At 41.9% G+C, this 22,523-nt stretch overlaps 1 protein-coding gene across 2 annotated transcripts in view; it reads left to right on the top strand.

The window, feature by feature from the left end:
* TPP2 (tripeptidyl peptidase 2) overlaps positions 1-22,523 on the top strand; it is an 83,664-nt gene that overhangs the window by 21,159 nt on the left and 39,982 nt on the right. For both annotated transcript variants that reach the window (XM_075918739.1, XM_075918740.1), the window contains exons 11-19: positions 2,188-2,336; positions 2,511-2,626; positions 4,927-5,095; positions 6,863-7,020; positions 10,278-10,354; positions 11,008-11,114; positions 17,587-17,741; positions 18,676-18,792; positions 20,568-20,668. In XM_075918739.1, the coding sequence (XP_075774854.1) occupies positions 2,188-2,336; positions 2,511-2,626; positions 4,927-5,095; positions 6,863-7,020; positions 10,278-10,354; positions 11,008-11,114; positions 17,587-17,741; positions 18,676-18,792; positions 20,568-20,668 (1,149 nt within the window). The remainder of the gene's footprint in view (positions 1-2,187; positions 2,337-2,510; positions 2,627-4,926; positions 5,096-6,862; positions 7,021-10,277; positions 10,355-11,007; positions 11,115-17,586; positions 17,742-18,675; positions 18,793-20,567; positions 20,669-22,523) is intronic.

Here is a 22,523-nt window from a genome sequence, read left to right as displayed (position 1 = left end):
GCTCTCTTCCCCCGCCCAGGCTCTTTGCGCTGGATCCAGCTAGATCTTGGGTCTTCGTCTGGAACGGATTGGCCACTCCAACTCCAGGGAAAGGAGGAGCATGTCCAAACCCATTCTCCCCCCCCCCCCCCCCAACGTCCTGCCACTGCCCTATCTTTTCCCCCTCATGGCACCTCATTTCCTAAAGGGCCTGGCCTCAGGGATTATTGAGGGGGAGAGACAGCGCAGGGTGGCAGCAGCAGTTGGGCCCCTATATATTCCCCATGGCAATGGGATCTGTGAAGCAGAGTTGCCCTCTGTCGGTGCACTCTCTCTATTTCTCTGTGACTCCTGTAGTAAAGAGTCATTCTTTTTTACTATGTCTACAGCTTTTACAGACCAGTTCCAAGAAGCTTACAGTCTAGGTTAAATGAAACATAGCATGGGAGAGATAACAGAGAGGGTGTGAAAGAATTGGGAGACTTTCACTGTGGAACACTGAGGTTGTTTATATATGGTACATTTCAGTAAAATATTAATCTCTAGCATGAGTGATTTGCAGTATTTTGCATAAAATGGATAGAATCACACAAAGGGGCCCTTAACCCTGAGGTTGCTGACTTCTCTGGTACAGGAATTGAGCGGAAGACTGTCTGCCAAAGATCCTATGGCAAGGACCAGATGATGAGCATTGCCAGATGGTGATGCAGCATGTATTGTTGTAGAGATTCCAGGCAGAGCTGAGACCAATCCATAGAGCAGCCGGGAGTGAGGCAGCTGTTTCTTAGGCTTGGTATACGCTGCAATTAGGTCATCATAAGGCAGCCTATGTCAACCTTACATAGACACTACAATATTGCTTCTGCTGATGTAAGTTGCATGCTACATTAACTTAACTCTGCTTCTGTGAGAAGTACAGTCCTTAGGTCGATGTAGTTAGGGTGGTGCAGTGTCTGTACAAACTACATTATTTACATGCCCTGTTAGCTGTCAGCACTGTCCCAGGGCTCACAGCTGGAACTCCCTTTCCACAATATCTCTCTCTCAGGTCAGTTATTGGAAGAGCTCCTGGTCAGGACATGCATCACTGACTGAGGTGGTAATGACTTGATGGCTATGCTTGGGTCAATTTAGCTTTGTAGCATTGATGAAGCTTTAGGCCCCCAGGGCTGTCTGGATTATGACAGGTGCCTCTTTATGCCCTGAAAAAGCTTAAAACCCTCTTAAAGCCACCATATTGTTATGCCTCAGCATAGGGCAGCACCTGCAAATTTTAAAGTGTGGAAGTAACCACAAACCAGAAATTAAACATCTTCGTTTTGCATTCTCTTTTGCTCTTCCTCACCATTTTTGAAGGAAAAAACATTAAGGCTGCATCTAGACTGGCATGATTTTCCGCAAATGCTTTTAAAGGAAAAGTTTTTCTGTTAAAAGCATTTGCGGAAAAGAGCGTCTAGGTTGGCACGGACGCTTTTGCACAAAAGTACTTTATGCGGAAAAGCGTCCGTGCCAATCTAGACGTGGTTTTGCGCAAGAAAGCCCCGATCGCCCTTTTTTCCATCGGGGCATTTTTGGCACAAAATAGTTTTTAGCTGTCTACACTGGCACTCTTGCGCAAATACATTTGCGCAAGAGGGCTTTTCCCGAACGGGAGCAGCATAGTATTTGCACAAGAACACTGACAATCTTACATTAGATCGTCAGTGTTCTTGCGCAAATTCAACTGGCCAGTGTAGACAGCTGGCAAGTTTTTCCGCAAAAGTAGCTGCTTTTGCGGAAAAACTTGCCAGTCTAGACACAGCCTAAGAATAAAGTACATTTGCCCTGTGGTTCAGCTTCACATTAAAGTTCCTAACTTTAAATAAGTATTGGGTGTTTAACTTTTGGTTAGGAAATTTGTTCCTTTGACAAACTGGAGTCTATGATAGATAAGTAAAAATAATCTGTTCTTTCAATTCCAAAAATTGTCAGTGTTATAGATATTAAATATTTATTTTCTTTGAAGTGAAGTTTTTATAGTCAAATCATGACTGAATAGTATGAAAATACTAAACAATGTCAAAAATCAATTTTGAATTTGGTAAGTACCTGTGCAGTAGTATTAGAGAATGCAGGCTAACACTAACATATGATTAAAGCTACCACATGATTGTATTTAATGTGAAATGGTTGTTTGTATAAACATGTATTTTGATTATAACTTTTTAGTACCGATGGAGCTCTTGGCGTGAGTATCAGTGCACCAGGAGGAGCTATTGCTTCTGTTCCTAACTGGACTTTAAGAGGAACACAGCTCATGAATGGCACATCAATGTCTTCACCTAATGCATGTGGAGGCATTGCTTTAGTACTATCAGGTAATGGATGTTATGTCTGTCTTAATGAAAAGATAAAATGTGATCTTTATTACATTGCTTTTATAAATTGAAATCCAATAATTTTACTGAAGTAATCTTGATTTTACATTTAATAAGAGCTAATGTTGAAACTTCATGTTCTTTAATATTGTATCAATAACACTTTAATTTCAGGTCTCAAAGCTAATGATGTTCATTACACTACTCATTCTGTCAGAAGAGCTTTAGAAAATACTGCAGTGAAGGCCGAAAATATAGAAGTGTTTGCACAAGGACATGGTATTATTCAGGTATTTAACAGCATAGATGCCAAAATTATACAGCCCATTAACTTTAAAGGGATATTGTCAACTTGAAATCTGGTCACTTGGAGAGGAAACAGGTAATATACAAGTTGACTAACATTTTTCTTTCTGAATTTTTTTTCTCTTTGATGTGCAATAACCCACGCAAACAAAGATTGTCTATAAAGAAGTTTTTACAGTTAAACAGATTACATACTCGGGTAGCTGTTAAACACACAATAATTTGAATGGTTAATTAGAGTAACTTCATTAGGTATAATAACAAAAGTATTGAATGAAAATACTTCTCTTTTCAACCTAACAATTAGCTGTGGGTTTATGTGGAATCTGCTGCATCCTCCTACTTTGCTTTGTTTCTTTGGTTTGTTTTTCCTAGGAAGGTGTTTATTTTGAGTCCAGTTGTTTACCAGTGTTTTTTAAATAGCAAACTAAAACGCTCACAAAATTAAATATACTTAAAAGTGAACTGTGTCCATAACATCTATGTGTACTCTACTGTCTGCCTGAAAACTAATTACAGGTAAAATTTTCAATAAGACTTGGCTTCTAAGTCTAGAATGTGGTGTATTGCGGAGCATAGGGACTAATGGTAGCATAACACAGTGGATCAGCATGTGAATCCTAATGGTTATGTTTAGAATTCTAAGTCTGTCTTGCAAATCACTGAAACTTATGCTCTTAAGTACCATTTTCAAAAGTGAGTTGTTTGGTTTTTTTGAAAATTTGACTCTACAACTTTAGACTATTCTATCCCCCCCCCCCCCCCCCCCCCCCCCCGGGAAGGTGAAGTCTTTCTCCTTTTATGTAATATGCTCAAAGTTATAGGAAACGCTTGTATATTTACAAATATAGCTTATTAATACATTTAACATAGTCACACAAACCCCCTAATTTCATAAAATAGAATTGGTATGGAAGTATAGTTGCACATTCCCCTAAACTCACACAGTTCTCTCTAGAACTACCTGAGGTGTTGGCCATTAATCTTCCCCATCGTTACCAGTGTCCCTCATTCTCATACCACCCAAGGATTACCTCTTATTTTTGCTACTGTACGTAGACCAGGATGCTACTTTTAAAATGTTACTTTGACATTGGGTGCATATTCAGTAGAGGCTGCTTCCTCTCCTCTTTATTTGTATTTCCTCCTCTTACTGATGGTAAAGTCTCTCTCTTTCCCACTGGTCAGTATATCCTTGATCTCAACGTATTATCACATTGTTCTATTTGTTACCATTGAAACAAATTCATGCCCCATTTGGGCGGGGGCAGATAAGTGCAGCTTGAGCTGTCTCGACATCTGTACATCCATCTCCTATGAGGTGGAGGTACAGACGGAAGTACACCATGCCTCAGCCAAGTGCAGCTGCTTGGGAAGTTCAAAAGAGCCCGGCACACAGGAGCTGCTGCTGGTGCTGGAGCCTTGTGGCTGTGTGGTGACTGCCTGGCTGAAGTTCCCCACTGCATGAGAGAAGGGGCTGAGCTCGAGCTGTGGACCACCTAAGAGGTGGTCACGGACCACTAGTGGACCGCACTTTGAGAACCACTGCCATAGACAACCACAAAAAGCCCATCACATTTGTTGTTTCTGTCCTACCCAGTTATCTGGTCTGGTCTTAACCAGTTATTTTGTTTTTGTGTTTTTTCCCCAAGTAATCATGTACCTGCTAAGTTTGAGTAAGCCCTGTTGCCATTGATGATTGCTTTATCTAGGTGAAAGGTCCCAAATATATGCACATTGCCTTTGCTAGCTGGGTAAAATGTCCCAGGCATGTGCATGCTAGCTTTGCCTTAGCTCAGCATACAGGATGTGGCCTGTAAGTCCCTTGAGTTATTGCCAAACCTACTATAACTTCTTATAACGAACATATTCTCAAAAAGTAAGGAAATAATAAATGTACATATCTATAGGCAAGGAAACAGGTTAACCCAGTAAGCTACATTGATAAGGCAGCTTGAATGCAGCTCCTTCCTCCAATATTGTGTGTGTAGCCACTGTAGTTAATTTAAATAAAATTAGTCGGATCACTGTCCTCTCCTCAGCCGCCCTGCCTTCTCCAAACCCACCTCGAGTGCTCAGACACCTAACCCCAGAAAGGGGGGTTGGCGAGCGTAGCAAGAAGGGGGCTGCGCTCCCTAGTAAACCATGACCATTATAACTCAAATGCCAAACTCGTGTAGCTTTACCATTAGTGGCAACACTTTCTAAAAACTTTGTCTAAAAGTTAAGTATTTTCTATTCTGCCTATTTTAGGGTTAATTGGAGCACTGTTTTTTCTCAATAGGTTGATAAAGCTTATGACTACCTCATTCAAAATTCATCATTCACAAATAACATAGGTTTTGCTGTTACTGTTGGAAACAACCGTGGAATCTACCTCAGAGATCCTGTCCAGGTAGCTGCACCTTCTGACCATGGGGTTGGCATAGAACCAGTTTTTCCTGAAAATACAGGTAGGAAAGAAGCTGGTTACATAAACATGTTTCAGAATTTTAAGGTGTAAATTCAGTGAGGATTTGGGTGTACAGATCATGCAGATGACACATGGCAACAAGACTGTTTAAATGAAAGACTATGTTTAAGTGTGTGGGGGGGGGGGGGCGGAGTAGTGAATTATGACATACAGCTTTTTTTTTAATACAGGTACTCGTAATTATAGTTGAATCAAGGTGGCTTTTTTTCCATTCTGAACCCTTGGTTTTAGTCTCTGCTTTTTCAGAGTTTCATTAGGAGGGTGAAGGCCTTCATGTTCTTAAGTCAAGCTTATCTCTTTTTATTTTGGAGAAAATTGAAGTGAAAAGTATCAAGTGTTTTAAATGACTGTGGGGGAAAAACATTCAAGAAATTAAAAAATGTCCTTGAACTGGAATACTCGGTGAATACAAAAAAACTCAGTTTATGGGAATGTATGCTCTTTCAAATTAAGGATGTTAAGAAGTGAGTAATTGACTAACTTTGTAGTTAAGGGGAGGCAGGGTCCAGAAGCTCCACCTTCCCTTCCCAGCTGTGGCTCTGTAGTTTAAATGCAGTAGGAGCCAGATGCATAGGCAGCCTGACTCCACTTACATTTAAACTGCCTCGCTGCAGCGGTAATAGGTCCCAGACCTGGCTCAAGCCGGGACTGAGCAGCCCTGGCTCACGCCAGGTCCTGGGGACTGCTGTGCATCTGCCTCCCTGTCAGGCCTAGGCTTATTAGGTAAGTCGCTTACATCCCTATTTAAAAAATGAAAGCACTTAGTTAAGAAATAACTAGTTCCTGGGCATGACCTCTTATGACCCCAAACATTCAGGGCGAATTATATAAAGCATTTGCAATTCTGTCTCTCCTCTCTTGTTTTTCTATGATCAATAGTTGTGGAAGTCTTGTGGTGACTGGAGGCTTTTAAATAAGGTTTCTAGCTTTTTCTTTTAACCCTTAATATATAGTTAAGTTAGTGTACGCATGGGACTTTAGTATTGGTATGTGCCATAATGTGTTTAAGTCATGATTCAATAATTGTATCCTTTGAATTCTGGATTGAGAAGGTATGTGTCTTGCCCTTTACCCTGCAGAGTCTGCAGCATGTGTAACCAATGATTTTTAGTGGTTACATGGTTTTGCATCCCTAGTTCCCACCAGTAATTGTGAACCATGTACACATTAGTGCAGTGGTCTCCAACCATTTGAGGTTGCCAGGCGCCAGGTGGCATGGCCGTTCGCCTGCCGGGCTCCCGGGGGCAGGCCCCCCGCCCCCAAGCATTGCGGGGCCGGCCCCCCCCATAGCCGCGTGCCCGGGGGCGGGGGGACCCCCCCAAGCGTTGCGCGCCCGGGGCTGGCACTCTTCTCCCCCCGCCAAGCGCCACGTGCCTAGAGCGCGGGCGGCCAATCCGCGGCGCTCCTGGGGCCGGCTTCGGCACCGCGAATGTGCCATGTGCCCGGGGCCAGGCCGGCCCTGAGCACTTGGCGGATGCACACAAATGCACCATGTTGGGGACCACTGCATTAGTGGGAATACAGTTTGCACCTCTATGAACCGGAACACAGTATTCCAGCAACATCCATGGTCTGGAAGGACTATGGATGTTGCAGGATCAGAGATTCCCAGCACTTTGTGGGGAGTAGGGAACTAGGAGCCCAGTGTGATGCTGGGCCAAGCTGTATTAAAAAATTTATACAGTAGCAGCTAAACATTTGTGTTGGATTATTGTATTAAGCTTTTTAAAACTGCATCTTGTTTCAGAAAACAGCGAAAGAATCTCTCTCCAACTTCATTTAGCCTTAACTTCAAATGCAGCATGGGTTCAGTGTCCCAGTCATTTAGAGCTCATGAACCAATGCAGGCATATAAATGTACGTGTGGACCCACGAGGCCTGAGAGAAGGACTACATTGCACTGAGGTAAGAAAGTATTCATATTTATAAAAAAAAGTGTGTTATTGCCTTTTCCTGTGGTCCTTTTTTCATTTAATTTTTATAAATAATTTAAATTATAGCATCCAAAGCGTTTCACTTATTTTTCCTGTATTGATTAGCAAATGCTGTTCTACAATTTATTTAAAATAGAAAGAACTCGTAGCTTCATGTAAGGAAGAATTAAACCATTTTCTTCACGTTGCCTCCTATTTTTGAAAAATTTTGTGATAAGAATAAAAAGCATTTCTACTTTTGCAGGCTGGTAGTGTAGACTTTTGTAATATTTTGCACCCATTTTCTAGTTAGCCTCTAGTAAGCCTTTTGTAATACTACAAAAGACTTGCCATAGCTGCTCAGAGTGTCCAACTCTAAATATGTATCGTATAGTTTTTTTCTTACTTTAATAAGAAATATTGAAAAATTTTATACTTGGATTTAAAAGGTCTAATTAAGCTTTTTCTTTTCTTGAAATATCTGATCCTCTGTGGGTACAGCTACACAGCAATTAAACATGTACAGCTGGCCTGGGTCTGCTGACCTTTGCTGGGCTGCAGTGTTATGCAATTGCTCTGTTGATGTTTAGGTGAGGAAAAGCCCCAGAATATGCCAAACACAAGTGTCTGCACAGCAATATTTAGACCCACAGCTGGAGCTCAAGTCAGCTGACCATGGTGAGGTGTGGCCATGCCCTGGGATTTTTTTAATTTCAGTGTAGATGTGCATTGTGTGGCTGATACTTCCAACTCAAATCTCCATATCACTCTCCACATACAGGGAAGTGTATCTTACTGATTAGATAAAGAGGCTGTTTTTGGTTCAGATGTTCTGCTATTCTTACTTTCTAATAAAACAGCAAGCAAATGGTCTGGTAGCACTTTATAGACTAACTCAGCTACCCCCTGAAGCTCTTACCTTCTGTTTCTCTCTCATTTTTGCTCATTGATCCTTTATCTAGTAGTTGAGTACTCCAACCTCCTACCCCCAAAAAAGAGTCAAACTTAGAATAGCTCTGAAACGTCTCCATTGCGTTGCAGCTGGAATCCTCAAAAGTTGGTGCAAAATAGGGATGTAAAAGGCTATTTAGCATTATTTCAAAATTGGGAGCATCTACACAGCACTTTTCCTCCATCTTCCCTTACTTCTCATACAATGAGGGTTACAGGAGTTAGAGTAAGAAGACCTTCAGCTTCACAGCATAATTATGTAATGTGCTGCGGTGTAGATGCGGATTAAGTTATTTCAAAATAATGTTAGTTATTTTGGAAGAATGTTGCTGTGTAGACTCACCCTAAGTTCCTAGTATTTAGCTTTTTATGTTGTTAGGGTGTGGAGTGTAGTGGCCCATCCAGTTCAAGTGTGTGTTTGAAACCTTTGATTATAGGCGTCAAACTTGTAAGTGAAACTAAGTTCTGCAGCTGCTCCACACATTTATACAGGCAATATCGTAACCACATAAACCACTGCATCAGAGGTTTATAAAACTGCATATCCACTAATGTGATCTATGCCCTGAAGTGCCAGTAATGCCCCTCTGCCGTGTATATTGGACAAACTGGACAGTCTCTGTGACAAAGGATTAATGGAAACACATAAAATATTCAAAATGGTAACACACAGAAACCTTTGGAACATTTTAATTTGCCAGGGTTTTCACAAATGGATCTAAAACTGACACTACTATTACAAAGCAATTTCAGAAAACAGCTAGAGATTGAAGCTGCGGAACGTGGTTTTGTTTACATACAAGTTTGGCTCCTATAATCAAGTCTTGAACAAACACTTGAACTGGGTGCACCGCTACATTCTAGGGATGTTAAATATCAGTTAACTAATCGACGGATTTTTCCATCGACTAATTGATAAGCAGGGGAGTTGCAGTGGTGTTAGCTCCCGGCCCCAGGAGCTAACTGTGCTGTGGCTATGCCTTTTAAATGTATTAAGACCCTGCTGGCTCTTCATACATTTAAAAGACTAAAGCACAGCAAGGGAACCCAGTGTGAGCCAGCCCTCCCCCTGCCCCTGCTGTGCTTCTGATTGCTTTTTAAATGTATTAAGAGTCTGGCAGCTCTAATGCATTTGAAAAACAGAGTTTGGGACTGGGTGCAAGCCAGGAATCAGCTACTCCCTCGCTACTCCCCTGCTCACCGTGGAGACGGTGCTGGGGAGAACTGGCTTTTAAGACAGCTCCTCCTCCCCCCCCCCCCCCCCCCGGCAGCACCAGGTCCCCACCCCTTGCTGCCTGTAATAGAGACAGCAAAGCCGGCGGGGGGGTGGGGGGGGGAGGGAGTAACTAGTCACTTACATCCATACTACATTCCACACCCTAATGATGAAAAGCTAAGTACAGGGTACTTACAGACCACTCTATTAGCTTCATTTAGCATGGACACTAATGGGGGGGGTATCCCCCTATTTTTTTCCCCTTCCCTTTACTCCCCGTTCCCTCTCTTTCTCTATTTATTTGTATCCTGGACCCCTTATTCCAGACTTCTGAAGAAGTGGGTTGTGCCCAGAAAAGCTCATGATACCATCTACGGCTTTTTTGTCTCTAAGGCGCTGTGGGACCATTTGTTCAGTTTTTCCAGTTAGAGTACATCTACACAGCAGTATTATTTTGGAATAACGGCTATTATTCTGAAATAACATAGTCCACGTCTACACTACAAGTGGTTATTTCGACATAATGCCAAAATAATGGTGAGCTGGAGGACTTCCTATTCTGACTCCTGTGACCTTTTTACGAGGAGTAAGGGAAGTCTGAGGAAGAGTGCTCTTCCTCAGACTTCCTGCTGTGTAGGCAGTGCCAAAAGCTGAAATAAACTATTTCAACTTCAGGTGTGTCAACTGCATAGCCTAAGTTGCATAGATTATTTCAGCTTTAGCCCTACTGTGTAGACGTGCCCTTACAGACTAACACAGCTACCCTTCTGAGCCAAATAGCTGGATGTGATTTGTCGTGCAGAAATCTGTATAAAACTATGGGACTCTGAATTGTACTAGTTGTAAAGCACTTTACACACACACATGTATCGTATTCTTACAATAAGTATTTTTTTTTCTGGCATGGCAGCGATTAAAGCCTCTTCAACCTGTTAGCCCTTCTAAGTTCATTGAGCAATTGTATAGATTCAACATACTTGACAGACAATCTAGAGAATCTCAGGATATATTCTAAAGCAATTTAAAATGATGTAATATCATGCTGTGTAACTACTTAGATAACGTTTTGATTAATTTGTCAGGTGTGTGGTTATGATATAGCAGCTCCCAATGCAGGCCCTTTGTTCAGAGTTCCAATAACTCTTATTATACCAGCAAGGTCAGTGAACGTTTATATATATATATTTTTTTTTCTCCTGTGCATAGCTACATAAATCCTGAGTGTAATGTATTGTTCTAGCTGCTTTCTTGGAGCATCAGCAGTTCTGGTTTCAGGTATCTCAATATCCAAGCCAATATAAGGCCTCTGCCAAAAGGAGTAGTGCAAATCATTTCCTTCCTGAATACAGAGATGGGCATATAGAGAGCGAAGTTGAGTTAATGTAAATGTGGTACCATTTTCTTCAGTGGTATTACATGAAGACTTGGTAGTGATGAATCGCAAGCTCATTTATAGTGTACTGATGGAATGCCACAAGGTTCCAAAATCTTGGAGTAAATCTTCCTAGTAAAGTGATGTCTGGCTCTGGTTGGAAATGGAATGTCTGAAGAAAACTAGCTGTCATTAATTACTATGACCAATTCTAAAGAGACTTCTGGGCAGGAAGACTGACTTTACATGCAATAAGAGTGAAGCTCATTCTGTTATGGAAAACTGATTTCCTTTTAAATAACAAGGTTTGCTACAAGCATGGTGCATCGTTTTCCTAAGTGACACATGTCACATCATCCTAGCTGCATTTTTAAGATTGCTGAAAAGATTACTGTTTGACATTTGATGTAGTTTATTAATCTTTAAAATTATATTCACAGAATAGATGAATCTTCACACTATGATCTTTCATATACTGATGTGCATTTTAAGCCTGGTCAGATCCGAAGACACTTCATTGAAGTTCCTCAGGGAGCTACATGGGCTGGTAAGGAAAATAAAAAATACAAATATAATGAAAATTGTGATTTCAATGGAAGAATTATGAATAAGATTTAAGGATTAGATCAATGATTTTTTTTAAAGCTGTCTGGGAGGAGTTTGTCTGCTTATAATGTCTAACAATGCGATTATTCTGATTGTATTTGTGGAACTACAAGAACAAATTCACTAAACAATTGGGTTTCTTACATCACATAGGGAAATTAATTTTGTGTGTAACACTGCCATTGACTGTTTTTTCTGGCTTAAACATGTAGGAATATGATATTAAGGGGACACTCCACTATTTCATTTAGAATGCTAATTCCAGAGTTGTATGCTGATTGCTCATTGTGACAGACCACTGGGGGTACATCTTGGACTGTGGGACAGCAGTGTCCCTTCTTTCTGAATCCATGTACCTCTCCTGCTAATGGAGAGCTAGCTGTGGGTATTTTCCAGACTCAACATATATAGTAACAGACATAATGTAGAATCTATTACCTCCATGTTGGTTGATATTTGGCTATGTGTGTGTTCTCCATGTGTGTCATCTCCTTCTGGCTATGTAGCTGAACTGCCCCCAGGCCCATCCCCAGTTGTAGCAACTCTTGTCTGCAGTTCTACACCTGCTACATTAGTGAATGGGGCTTTCCACCGCTTCCTAGGCAAGCCAAAGACATTCCCTTTAAAACTCCTAGGGGTGAGCCTGCCTTAGCCCCACTGCACCACCACCCAGGAGCCACCTGAGGTAAGCAGAGTCCAGCTGGAGCCAGCTCTGGGCTCCTGCCCCAGTTATGACCCCCCCCTCCTTCCTCTCTGCACCTCAAGCCCCTGTACTAGTCCTGAGCCCTCTGGACCTAAACTCTTGCAAAGCCTGAACCCTCTTCTGCAACCCAACTCCCTGCCCCTTAGCTCAGAGCCCCTCACACTCCAAATCCCTTAGCCCAAGACCAGAGCCTATGCCCCCAACCCTCTGCCCCTGCCTTGTGAAAGAGAGGGAGGATGGAGTGAGCAGGGGCAGGACCTTGAAGAGGCACGAAGAAGGCGGCAAGGGTATTTTTTTGAGGTAGATCCTGGGTTGCACTTCAATTCTAAAAACCATCTTGTGCTTAAAAAGGTTGGAGACCACTGTGTAGAAGTTGTAGATAGGGTTGAATATGTATTGACCGTATGTCAAACCCTAGAAGTTGCTTTTTGAATAAATCTGTGCTATTAGCTTGCTAAATTGTCTTCTGCCTCTTTCATAGAAGTTGAGTGTGGAATGTGCAATTGCATAACCTCCCTGGACAGTATAACATGGCTGCCTTTCTGCAAGTTTGATTATATCAAAAGCTGAAGCAGCCTTTCCCTGAGCTATTTTATCCTCTTCACTGTCTTAAGTGGTGTCCTTTGTCTTTTTTCAGGATTCAAAACATTACTGTCTCTGTATCAGTGACAGTATGTAACAGTATCACTTCAAGCTCCATGACAGCTTCAACCCACTCTATTTCATTTTCATGAGGCTTGTTGATTGTATGTGAAGGAGTATCCTTCATCATTTCAAGAATTTGTTCCAGTGGTTTTTTTTTTCTATTACTTTAAAGCCTTCAAATTCATCTTCATCAGAAGACACTTTTGTCAACAGAACACTAGATCACAATTTTCTCCAACTCTCCTTAATGTTTAACTTTTAACAAAATTCCAGACACAAGCATGGAACATTAAAAATTGCATCTCTTAACCTTGAAAGTCTTTGTATAGTGCCTTCATGATTGATCGCACTTTCTCAGGAAATCTCTTCTATAATAACATTTCATATTCAGAATAATGTCCTAGTACAGGCATTGAATCGATGAAGAAACAGTGGCAGGCAGGAAGAAGGTAATACATTATGAGATACTAACTCTGTTTCATGAGGGTGAGCGGTACAATTCTTTAGAAACAGAATAGCTTTGCTGTCTTCAGGTAAGCCTATCTTTTCTAAAGTGTCTTCACTGCAGGTACAAAAACATGATGGAACCACTCAAATTTTTTTTATCTATCCATGAATTACATTGCTGTATATAAACCACTTTGTAAAGGTGCAACAACTTTTAAACTCTAAGGATGATTGTTAAACATAATCACCAAAAGCTCAAGTTTAGCATAGTCTGGGAAAGCCAGCAAGATAACTTGTGGGTGGGAGTATTGATGTAATATCCATGGGTATGTCTACACTACAATGTTAGTTCGAACTAACGGACGTTAGTTCGAACTAACATTCATAGGCGCTACACTAGTGCTCCGCTAGTTCGAATTTAAATCGAACTAACGGAGCGCTTAGTTCGAACTAGGAAAACCTCATTTTATGAGGATTAAGCCTAGTTCGAACTTACTAGTTCGAATTAAGGGGTGTGTAGCCCCTTAATTCGAACTAGTGGGAGGCTAGCCCTCCCCAGGTTTCCCTGGTGGCCACTCTGGCCAACACCAGGGAAACACCAGGGAAACTCTATTGCCCCCCTCCTGGCCCTGGACCCCTTAAAGGGGCACGGCTGCCTACGATGCCCGTGCCAGGTGCGAGCCTGCCAGCACCCAGCCAGCTGACCCTGCACTTGGCACTGCACAGAGTCACCCACCCGATGTCCCCCAGCCCACCCCCTCTTCCCGGGACCAGGCTGGCGGCTCCCGGGAGCTTGCCCGGGACCGCAAGAGGCGGGACCTTCCTGGGCTAGTGCGGACATCGTGGACCTCATCCACGATCTCCGCACTAGGCACAGGAAAGTGGCCGTCTAGGGCAGGAGAGCTGCCAGCCTGGCCACCCAAGAGCAGGTGTGCATGAAAATCAAGGGGGTCCACTGAGACCCCCGACCCTGAGCCCTGAGCTTACAATGGCCGTCCTGGGTCAGACCAAAGGTCCATCTAGCCCAGTAGCCATTTGTCTCGTGCCATCCCTCTCCAGCCTTCCACAAACTTTGGGCAGGGACACCACTCCTACCCCCTGGCTAAGACTACTCCATGGACCCAACCTCCATGACTTGATCTCACTTCCCTTTAAACTCTGTTCTAGTTGTAGCCTTCACAGCCTCCTGCAGCAAGGAGTTCCACAGGTTAACTCTTTGCCTTGTCAAGAACAATTTTCTCTTACTAGTTTGAAGCCTGCTACCCATTCCTTTCCTTTGGTGTCCTCTAGTCCTTCTTTATGGGAACTAATGAAGAACTTTTCTGAATGCACCCTCTCCACCCAACCCCTGCTTTTAGAGACCTCTATCCTGTCCCCGCTCCATCTCCTCTTTTCTAAGCTGAACAGTCGCAGTCTCTGTAGTCTCTCCATCTGGGACCTGTTCCCAACCCCTGATCATGTTAGTTGCCCTCCCCTCTCCCAGCCTTTCTCTTCCCCTCTCCCACCTCCTTTTCCCAGTCTCCCCCAGTTTTGTTCAATAAAGACAGAGTCAGTGTTGGAAGAAACGTTATCTTTATTTTGTACATCAAGAAAAGGGGCTAGGAAAGGGTAAGTGGAAGGAGGTGAGGGAGGAATGGGGTACGAGCCCCCGATGGGGAGGACTGGGCTGGCTCTGCGGGCTTCTGGGGGGTGGAACCTCTCCTGCAGCTCCCCAATTGCCCCCTCTCCTCAGATGGCAGCCTGCGGCAAGTGCAGCCGGTCTGATGGCCGAGTGCTGTGATGTGCCCAGTGTGGGCACTCCAAGCCAGGACTGGTTTTCAAGTGGGGCACCCCTGAGAACTGTCTGTCCGGGGTGGGGGTCGGGTCCCTTTAAGCGCAGCCCTCGGCTAGCCTGAGACAGCCTCTCAACACTCTAAGTCCTCCTCTGATGCCCTGCCGGCACTGCTTCCGGCCAGCCTTAAGCCCTGTTCAGGGTCCACTCAATGTGGACATGCTAGTTCGAATTAGCAAAACGCTAATTCGAACTAGTTTTTAGTTCTAGACGAACTAAGTTAGTTCGAACTAACTGTAGTGTAGACATACCCCATGAGTAATTGGGTTAATGTGGAGTGTAGTTGCTACATAGTTAGAACAGAGAAGTAGCTTTAAAACTTGTCTTTTAGTGTTACTTTGATCATATTCTAAAAACTTGGCTCTGCTGTACTTTAATCTTCAGCTTTTTTTATTAGTGTCCAATATTCGATTTTGTTTTTTTTCCCCCATTGACCTTGCTGGGAAAATCTTTAGTGTTTTGAGTTGGATGTGTGTGTGTGTGTGTGTGTGTGTGTGTGTGTATATATATTTTTTTTAAAAAAAATACTCCTTTTGATGTGAATAAAGGGATCAGTACTGTCACATGCAAAACATCATTCATATTTTGAACAATGATAAAAAATGCCACTGAGAACCTACTTTATTTTATGCGTTTCTTGCTCCATTTCTTACCAGCCACAGCAGTGTTTCTTAAGCTTTAAGACTGAGGAACACCAAGGATTTTTTTGTTGAGCGCCCCCCCCCCCCCAAAAAAAAAGGGTCGGGGGGCAGGAGTCACTCCTTTAAGAGTGGCCATTTTGAATTCTGTTCTCTGCAGCACACTGGTGTGCCCCAGAACACAGTTTAAGAAACACTGAGCTACAAAGTAACTTGAGTAAGGAGATAGGGACAGCATGCAGAAGAATATGGAACATAATAAATGGCTGAAACACATCTTTTCATTGTTTCTTGGTTTCAACATGGATGACCTTTTTTTGGTTGAATAAAGACTGGTATTCTTTGGAAATTGATTGATTGTTTGCTAGTGAATGTCAGAGGCATTTTCAGCCTTTTCATATTTATTTAAGAAATAACAATATATTTTATAATGACTGATTTTTCTGTTTTAATTTTGCTTTTAACTAAAGTGTGTGTGTGTGTGTGTGTGTGTGTGTGTGTGTGTGTGTGTGTGTGTGTGTGTGTGTGTGTGTGTGTGTGTACCTTCCCCGCATCCCCCTTCTGTTCTGAATGTGATTTGTCCTTTTCATATGTGTTCATTTTTTTTAATTGTATCCTTTGGTATATATGGTTGTGACTATTTTCTTCCACTATTTGATCTGGCCCACGAAAGCTCATCCTCTAATAAACCATCTTGTTAGTCTTTAAAGTGGTGTGTGTGTGTGTGTGTGTGTGTGTGTGTGTGTGTGTGTGTGTGTGTGTGTGTGTGTGTGTGTGTGAGAGAGATAAGGACAGAATAGTTAGAATAACTATATTATGGCTTCAGATTAGTTCTTTAATAGCAGGGGGCAAATCGAGAGTGTGTGGTGTCTAGCATTTAAATACAAACCTGAATCAGCCATTTTACATGCAAACATCTATATTTAAAGTCCTCTCTAATAGACGTTAGCAAACAGGCTGGTAGCACAGTACAGTAGCTTCTGTTTTTAGTTGCTTATAACTTTGCCAAACTTGTTTCTTGGGCTGAAATTTGTTTTTTGGGTTTTTTTTTTTTTTAACTTCAATGAAAGTAGCTCAGACACTTTTGAGAATGAGTCTGGAGAAAAACAAACTGTTGCCCATTTTAGAAAAAGAAAACCAAGAAGAATTCTAGTTCTAGCAACCCCGGCTTTGGAATGAAGGCTTGACATTTGGCAGGGGATGTACCTTTCCCATCCTTGTGAAAATTTTGACAAAGTATTTGCCTCTGAAAAATTGCATTTCTCACTTGTTCATTGGGGACTCTGCAGCTAAAGTTCCCAAAGATTCCATTTGTTCAGTATGTGCCCCACGTAGGGGCTGAGCAGGATTTACCCTGCAATTGCAGTTTATCTACTTTGACCATGCTGGGGTTCAACAGTAGAGCTGAGAGCATGGAGTTTTGTTTCAGAGCTCCTCTGCTGGGACCAGGCAGTATGGAGGAATGAAAAGCAGAATTGGTCTTGGGACAAGGGGCTGGGTTTAGGGAAGACACAGATCTTGGGACAGGGACAAAATTGGAGGGCAAGGAGAAAAGGGGGTAAAGTGTGTGGGGAAAATCCTAGAGCACATTCCCATCCAAAGCCTCAAATGGAACCAAAGATTCTGGAGTCTCGTTATTCCTATCAGCAAATGTCTCCTGGCAAAGTGTCTCCCCTTCAAGCACTGCGCACACATAGAAGACAAGTTAATTGAATTATTTGCAATTCTTGTATGTATATTAGTTGACCTAGCTGAAATCCATAATTAAAGTAATGTCTGTGCTGCAGTTAAACATCTGCCACTGAACCAGGAAGCTGACTTACAGGATTCAGGCTGCAGGGCTTTAAAACTGCTGTGTAGAGATTTAGGCTTGGACTGGAGCCCAGGTTGTGGTACCCTTCCCCTGGTGGCCTGAATCTGATGACCCCCCTGGGCTGACTGTGCTGCACATCTTTTCCAGTGTAGATGTACCCATAGTCATTTGTGTGCTGAATAGCTGTTCTATTTAAACTTACAAATAGATTGAAGTCTAACTTCCTTTTTCTTTATCTGGCTAAAATACTTTCTCTACACGTTTTCTGTTCTTATTAGCTTTTTTGGTTACTGAAATGAAGCTCAATTTTGAAAACCATTTTTTCCTTTAATCTAGAAGTTACAGTATGTTCATGCTCAACTGATGTGGCTGCCAAGTTTGTTCTTCATGCAGTTCAACTAGTGAAACAAAAAGCATATAGAAGCCACGAGTTCTATAAATTCTCATCCTTACCCGAAAAAGGATCGGTGACTGAAGCATTTCCCGTCTTAGTAAGTTAATTTAAATTTAAATATCAATATGTACAAAAATTAACAGTAACATGTGAAATAAAATTGGTTTTGTTATGTAGAGAACTCAAAGAAGCACAATACAGCAGGGTCTGGATTCAGTTGGAATTATGATGTTGAATTACTTTGAAGTTAGTGCACTATGTTTGTGCTATTTACTAGTGTTCTTAATTTACTCAATGTTTTATCATTTTGATGTTAAAACTGAACAGAAGTGAATTTGGTGTATTCAGTTGCTGGATGAACCTAATGTGTATTAAAGAAGCCAGATTAGTAATCCAAAATTTATTTGAAGGACACGCCAAGTAGAGGTGGTGATAATGCAAGATTGTTCATGTTGCCACATGACCGTGTGTCAGCCATGATAGGGAAGTATCATCAAAGCTTTGTGCTCCCTGTCCATTCAGTCTTTATCTTTGAATATGCCATACAGCTGTATCGAAATTATGGAATATGGAACTCTTACACGAGAGAGTGAAGACTGTGTATCTTACTGCTTCCAAAACTATTCATTTTTTAATCTTCATTTTTTCTTTCCATGCATAGAGAAGCAACACTCTCTCCCTCTTCTGTAAATTAATCAAGCTATTTTTCCTGCAAGATAGGAAAGAAGGAAAACATTTTTTTAAAATGTATATTTATTTAAAATCTGTTTCTAGAAAAATACTACACCTATCTCTGGAGTATTGTGTTCATTTTTGGTCATAGCTATGACATCAGACATAACTTATTGCAGTTGTCTTGCATTTGCATAGTATCTTGGCCAGTTCTTTGTCAGCTTGAAGTATTGGCATAATTGGAACACTTTTGAATTGTGTGTAAATTGTTTGTTTTTATTAATTGATTTTTAGGGTGGGTGGAGAATGAAAAAATGTGGATATGTCTAACTTTTTTGTCTTTTTTTCCTGTTATCCAGGGTGGAAAAACCATTGAATTTTGTATTGCTCGTTGGTGGGCGAGCCTTAGTGATGTCAGCATTGATTACACAATTTCTTTCCATGGCATAGTTTGTACTACTCCTCAATTAAACATAGTGAGTTTTTTCATATTTTAGTTTCTGTTGATCATTTTGAGACCACCTTTGGTGATGAAAAGATCATTAGATACACCTTGAAGAAAACTCAGACTATGCATGTAGCTAAGGTATGTCTCAACTCTTAAATGCAGAGTAATAGAAGCAAGAACCCACAGAAATGTATTGGTACTAAAAAGGTTGGATTACAAAGATTTTACAGAAAATTGAAAACCTTTTTGAGAAGCATACTAATCTGCTGTGTTCATCCACTAAACTTCTAAGTATTTACAAGAAATAACTGTCTAGGACACAGTTATTCAAACAAAGTACTACATCTGAAATTCAAAATATATTTATATATATTTTTTATAGTTACAATAATCTTACTCTGGTATGCTTTAAACCAACTTTCCTAATAATGAGGAAAGGACATTCCTACTCATCTAGGACAGAACATTTTTTTAATGCTGTATTCTAAAGTAATAGTCTAAAACACAAAGCTGAAATACAGTTTGCTGTATTGTTTTTAGGTCCTACTGTTTTGACTGTTTAAGGAAAAAAAAATTTACAATCAAGTATAGAGATATTGTATGTCACAGTCGACTTGTTTGCCAGCGCAGTGAACACTCTTCGAATAAATGTAAAAGCATGTGTGCTTTTACATTTTTTATTGTAATGTAAAGTAAGATCAAGGTCTGTAAAACACATTTGAATCGACCACATGAAATTATGCAATTACCAACTTGATAGGGATGTTAGCGAGTAGTTGACTACCCATTAAGCATAAGCTTATTGAGTAGTTGAATGGAGTATTGACTATTCCCTCCCTCCCTCCCTCCCGCTCCCCCTGCTGTCTCTGAGAAGCAGCAAGGCCAGGGGGGACAGGCTGGTGCTGGAGGGACCCAGCTTAAAACATGGTTCCCCCCCAGCACTGTTTCCAGGTGCTAGTGGGGAGCTGCTCTCAGCCAGAGGCTGTTCCTGGAGCAACCTCTGTTCATGGCAAACCGGGTTAGCTGGACTCAGTGCAAGCCTGGAATAAGCAGTCCCAGCTCATGCTGGTCCAGGTTGCTGTGCCTCTGCATTTTAAGTGTAGTAAGAGCTAGAGCCCAGCGGTTCTTACTAAGTTTAAAATGCAGAGTTTCAGCGCACGTGGCTCCCAGAGCAGCCCCGAGCCTGGACTGCCCAATCCCGACTCGAGCTGGCTCCTGGAGCTACCTCTGCTGCAGCTCTGCAGAGCAGTCCTTTATTGACTAATTGTGTAGTCAATGCACATTCTTTTAACTAAACGATTAGCCAGATAACTGCAATTTAACATCCTAGTACCATACTCATAAATACAGGCACCCTGCTAGATTTTTCAAAGTTGTATAATAAGCCTCTTGAATATATAATTAAACATATTCTATTTCTGTTTGGATTAAAAATTCCTACTTCATACAGACAAACTGGATTTGTTTAGTCTAGGGAAGAGAAGACTGTGGGAGTATGTAACAGTTTTGTAGTTTTTGGATTATCAGGGTAGGTAACCTCCAGAATAAATTGCCTAGGAAACTTTGTGGAATTTCTCATTGGTGGTTTTTAAGAGCAGTTTAGATAAACACCTTGTCAGGAATAATCTGGATAACACTCAGCCTGCCTTGTGTGGGGACTGGACTAGAAGTTCTCTTGTGAAGTCCCTTCTACCGCTATACTCTTGTTGTTCTTTTCTGAAGAAAGACCAGTTATGGATTAGAATTTTATATGTATCTTATAAATAAAGCTGGGAACCAAGTTAATTGTTAAACTTTTTTTAGCATGCTTCAGAAGGCATTGTCCGATTTGATGTTCAGTCCACACTAAAATATGAAGAAACTGCTCCTTGCATAAATCTGAAAAGCTGGGTCCAAACACTCAGGTACAGTTGCTGTTTTGGGGACTGTTGCAAATTAGCTAATCTTACTATGTAATTCTGAAAAATAACATGAGTTAACTATAAAAATGAACATTAATATCTAGAATCTCTGGTTGTTTCCGGGTAACTATAATAAGTGGGTAGAATCTTTTTTAGTAAGGTTGCCTGTTCAACACATTTCTTCAGATCCTTTTTCAGTTTCTTATAACTGACCAACTTTAAGCCCACTTGAAAAAGAAAACCCTATGGAAGATTTCAGCCCATATGGATAAACAGCCTAAACTGCACTTTCAGAGAATAAGGCAAATTTTTAAAAAAACACATTCAGCAATGTGTTTAACACTGTTCAGTGTGTTTGAGAAGGTATAGTGCTCTTGTGCTTTAGAACAGGAACTTGAAATTTGGCTTTACTATTCCTATGAAAATCTATACAAATCTGGCCAAGTTACAAGCCTTGAAAAAAGTTTTTTGCATATGTTCAGCCTTCTTAGGGTTTAGTTGCTAACCCTAACCCTAGCCCCATTGCCTGAGAACCAGGGACACGCAAGCCTTTTCAACTGCTTCTGTTTAAAGGGATCATGCCTTCCCCATGGCTGGCAGGCAAAAGCCCCAAGGAAGGTATGAGCCCATTGAATATAAGCAGTTGAAAGGGCTTGTTTCCCTAGCTCCCAGGCAATATGCTAGCAGTGATGCCAGGAGCAGTGAGCCCTTTAAATAGCAGGAATTTAAAGGGCTTGCAGCTCTGTCTTTGGCTAACATGATGCCTGGGAGCTGCAGGAGAGGTGCAAGCCCTTTCAACTCCTGCTATTAAAGGCTCTGCTCCTTTTGTCCAAGGCCCCACCTCTTCTATCCCTTTTGAATTGTCCCCTGTTAAAAATTATTGCCCACTCCTGAGATAGGAACAGGAATCCTGATGAGAGAGGTGCTGGTGGGAGCCAGAACAGAAACTGTTACAAGGCTCCAGAAATAATTAGGGACTAAGAGGAGTTGAGCAAGAAGATAAGAACTGAAAGCTTAAAGGATTGTGGAGGGAGTGAAGCTGGGTCTGAGAGCCTGTTAATGAGAGAGGAGAAACAGTGAGATTAGATAAGGAGCTGCCTGGGAGGGGGAGGAGATGGGAAATCTGATGAGCTGGAAAGTGGGTGAGGAGTAAATTGCAACTGCTTAGGACAAGGAACTGGGGGAAATGGGGAGGGTGGGGGGAGGGGCAGGGGAGGCTGTGGGGAAGAAAGAGCAAGACAGGGCAAGAAATCCGGAGAGGAAAAACTGGGACCAACTGGGATGGGGGACACCAACTGGGATGGTGTGAATAGAAGGCTGGTACTCAAGACTGGGATCCTCCTGGGGAGACTAGAATTGGCTGAGCAAGGAAAATGTGGTAAGAATGAGAAGCTTGAGGAGTGGAAACTGGTCATGGGTAGGCAAGGAGAATTAGACTGGGACAAGGAGCCAGGGTAGAGGAAACACAAGACAGGTTGTTGGACGGGATGGGAAAGAGGACAAGTTAAGCTTGAGGGGAAAACTGGAAGGAAGGGCCTTTGTCCATTGAAACACACTTTCCTCCTGAGCTTAGAATGTAATCCAAGGTCCTTGAAGGCTCACCTTTCCTCTGCTAGGGGATTTCACAGCATTTACTGTCCTTTCTCCCTCTGGTGCTGGACCATACAGAAGATGACAACCTGCTACTACTGTCAGTCATTAGCTCAAGTGACAGAGGGGACTGACTTCTGTCTATAATGGTTCAAACCCCTATTGATATCCCCATTGGGTCCAAGTATGATGCCACATGATAGAATTTGTTTGTGTTTATCCTAGGAAATTACACACACTATTTAAAGAAAACTAAAGTTACAAGGTG

This window comes from Pelodiscus sinensis, chromosome 1 (assembly GCF_049634645.1).
Source record: "Pelodiscus sinensis isolate JC-2024 chromosome 1, ASM4963464v1, whole genome shotgun sequence".
Lineage (NCBI taxonomy): Eukaryota > Metazoa > Chordata > Testudines > Trionychidae > Pelodiscus > Pelodiscus sinensis.
Note: the sequence above shows the minus strand (reverse complement) of the source record. Positions and strands in the feature narration are given on the sequence as shown.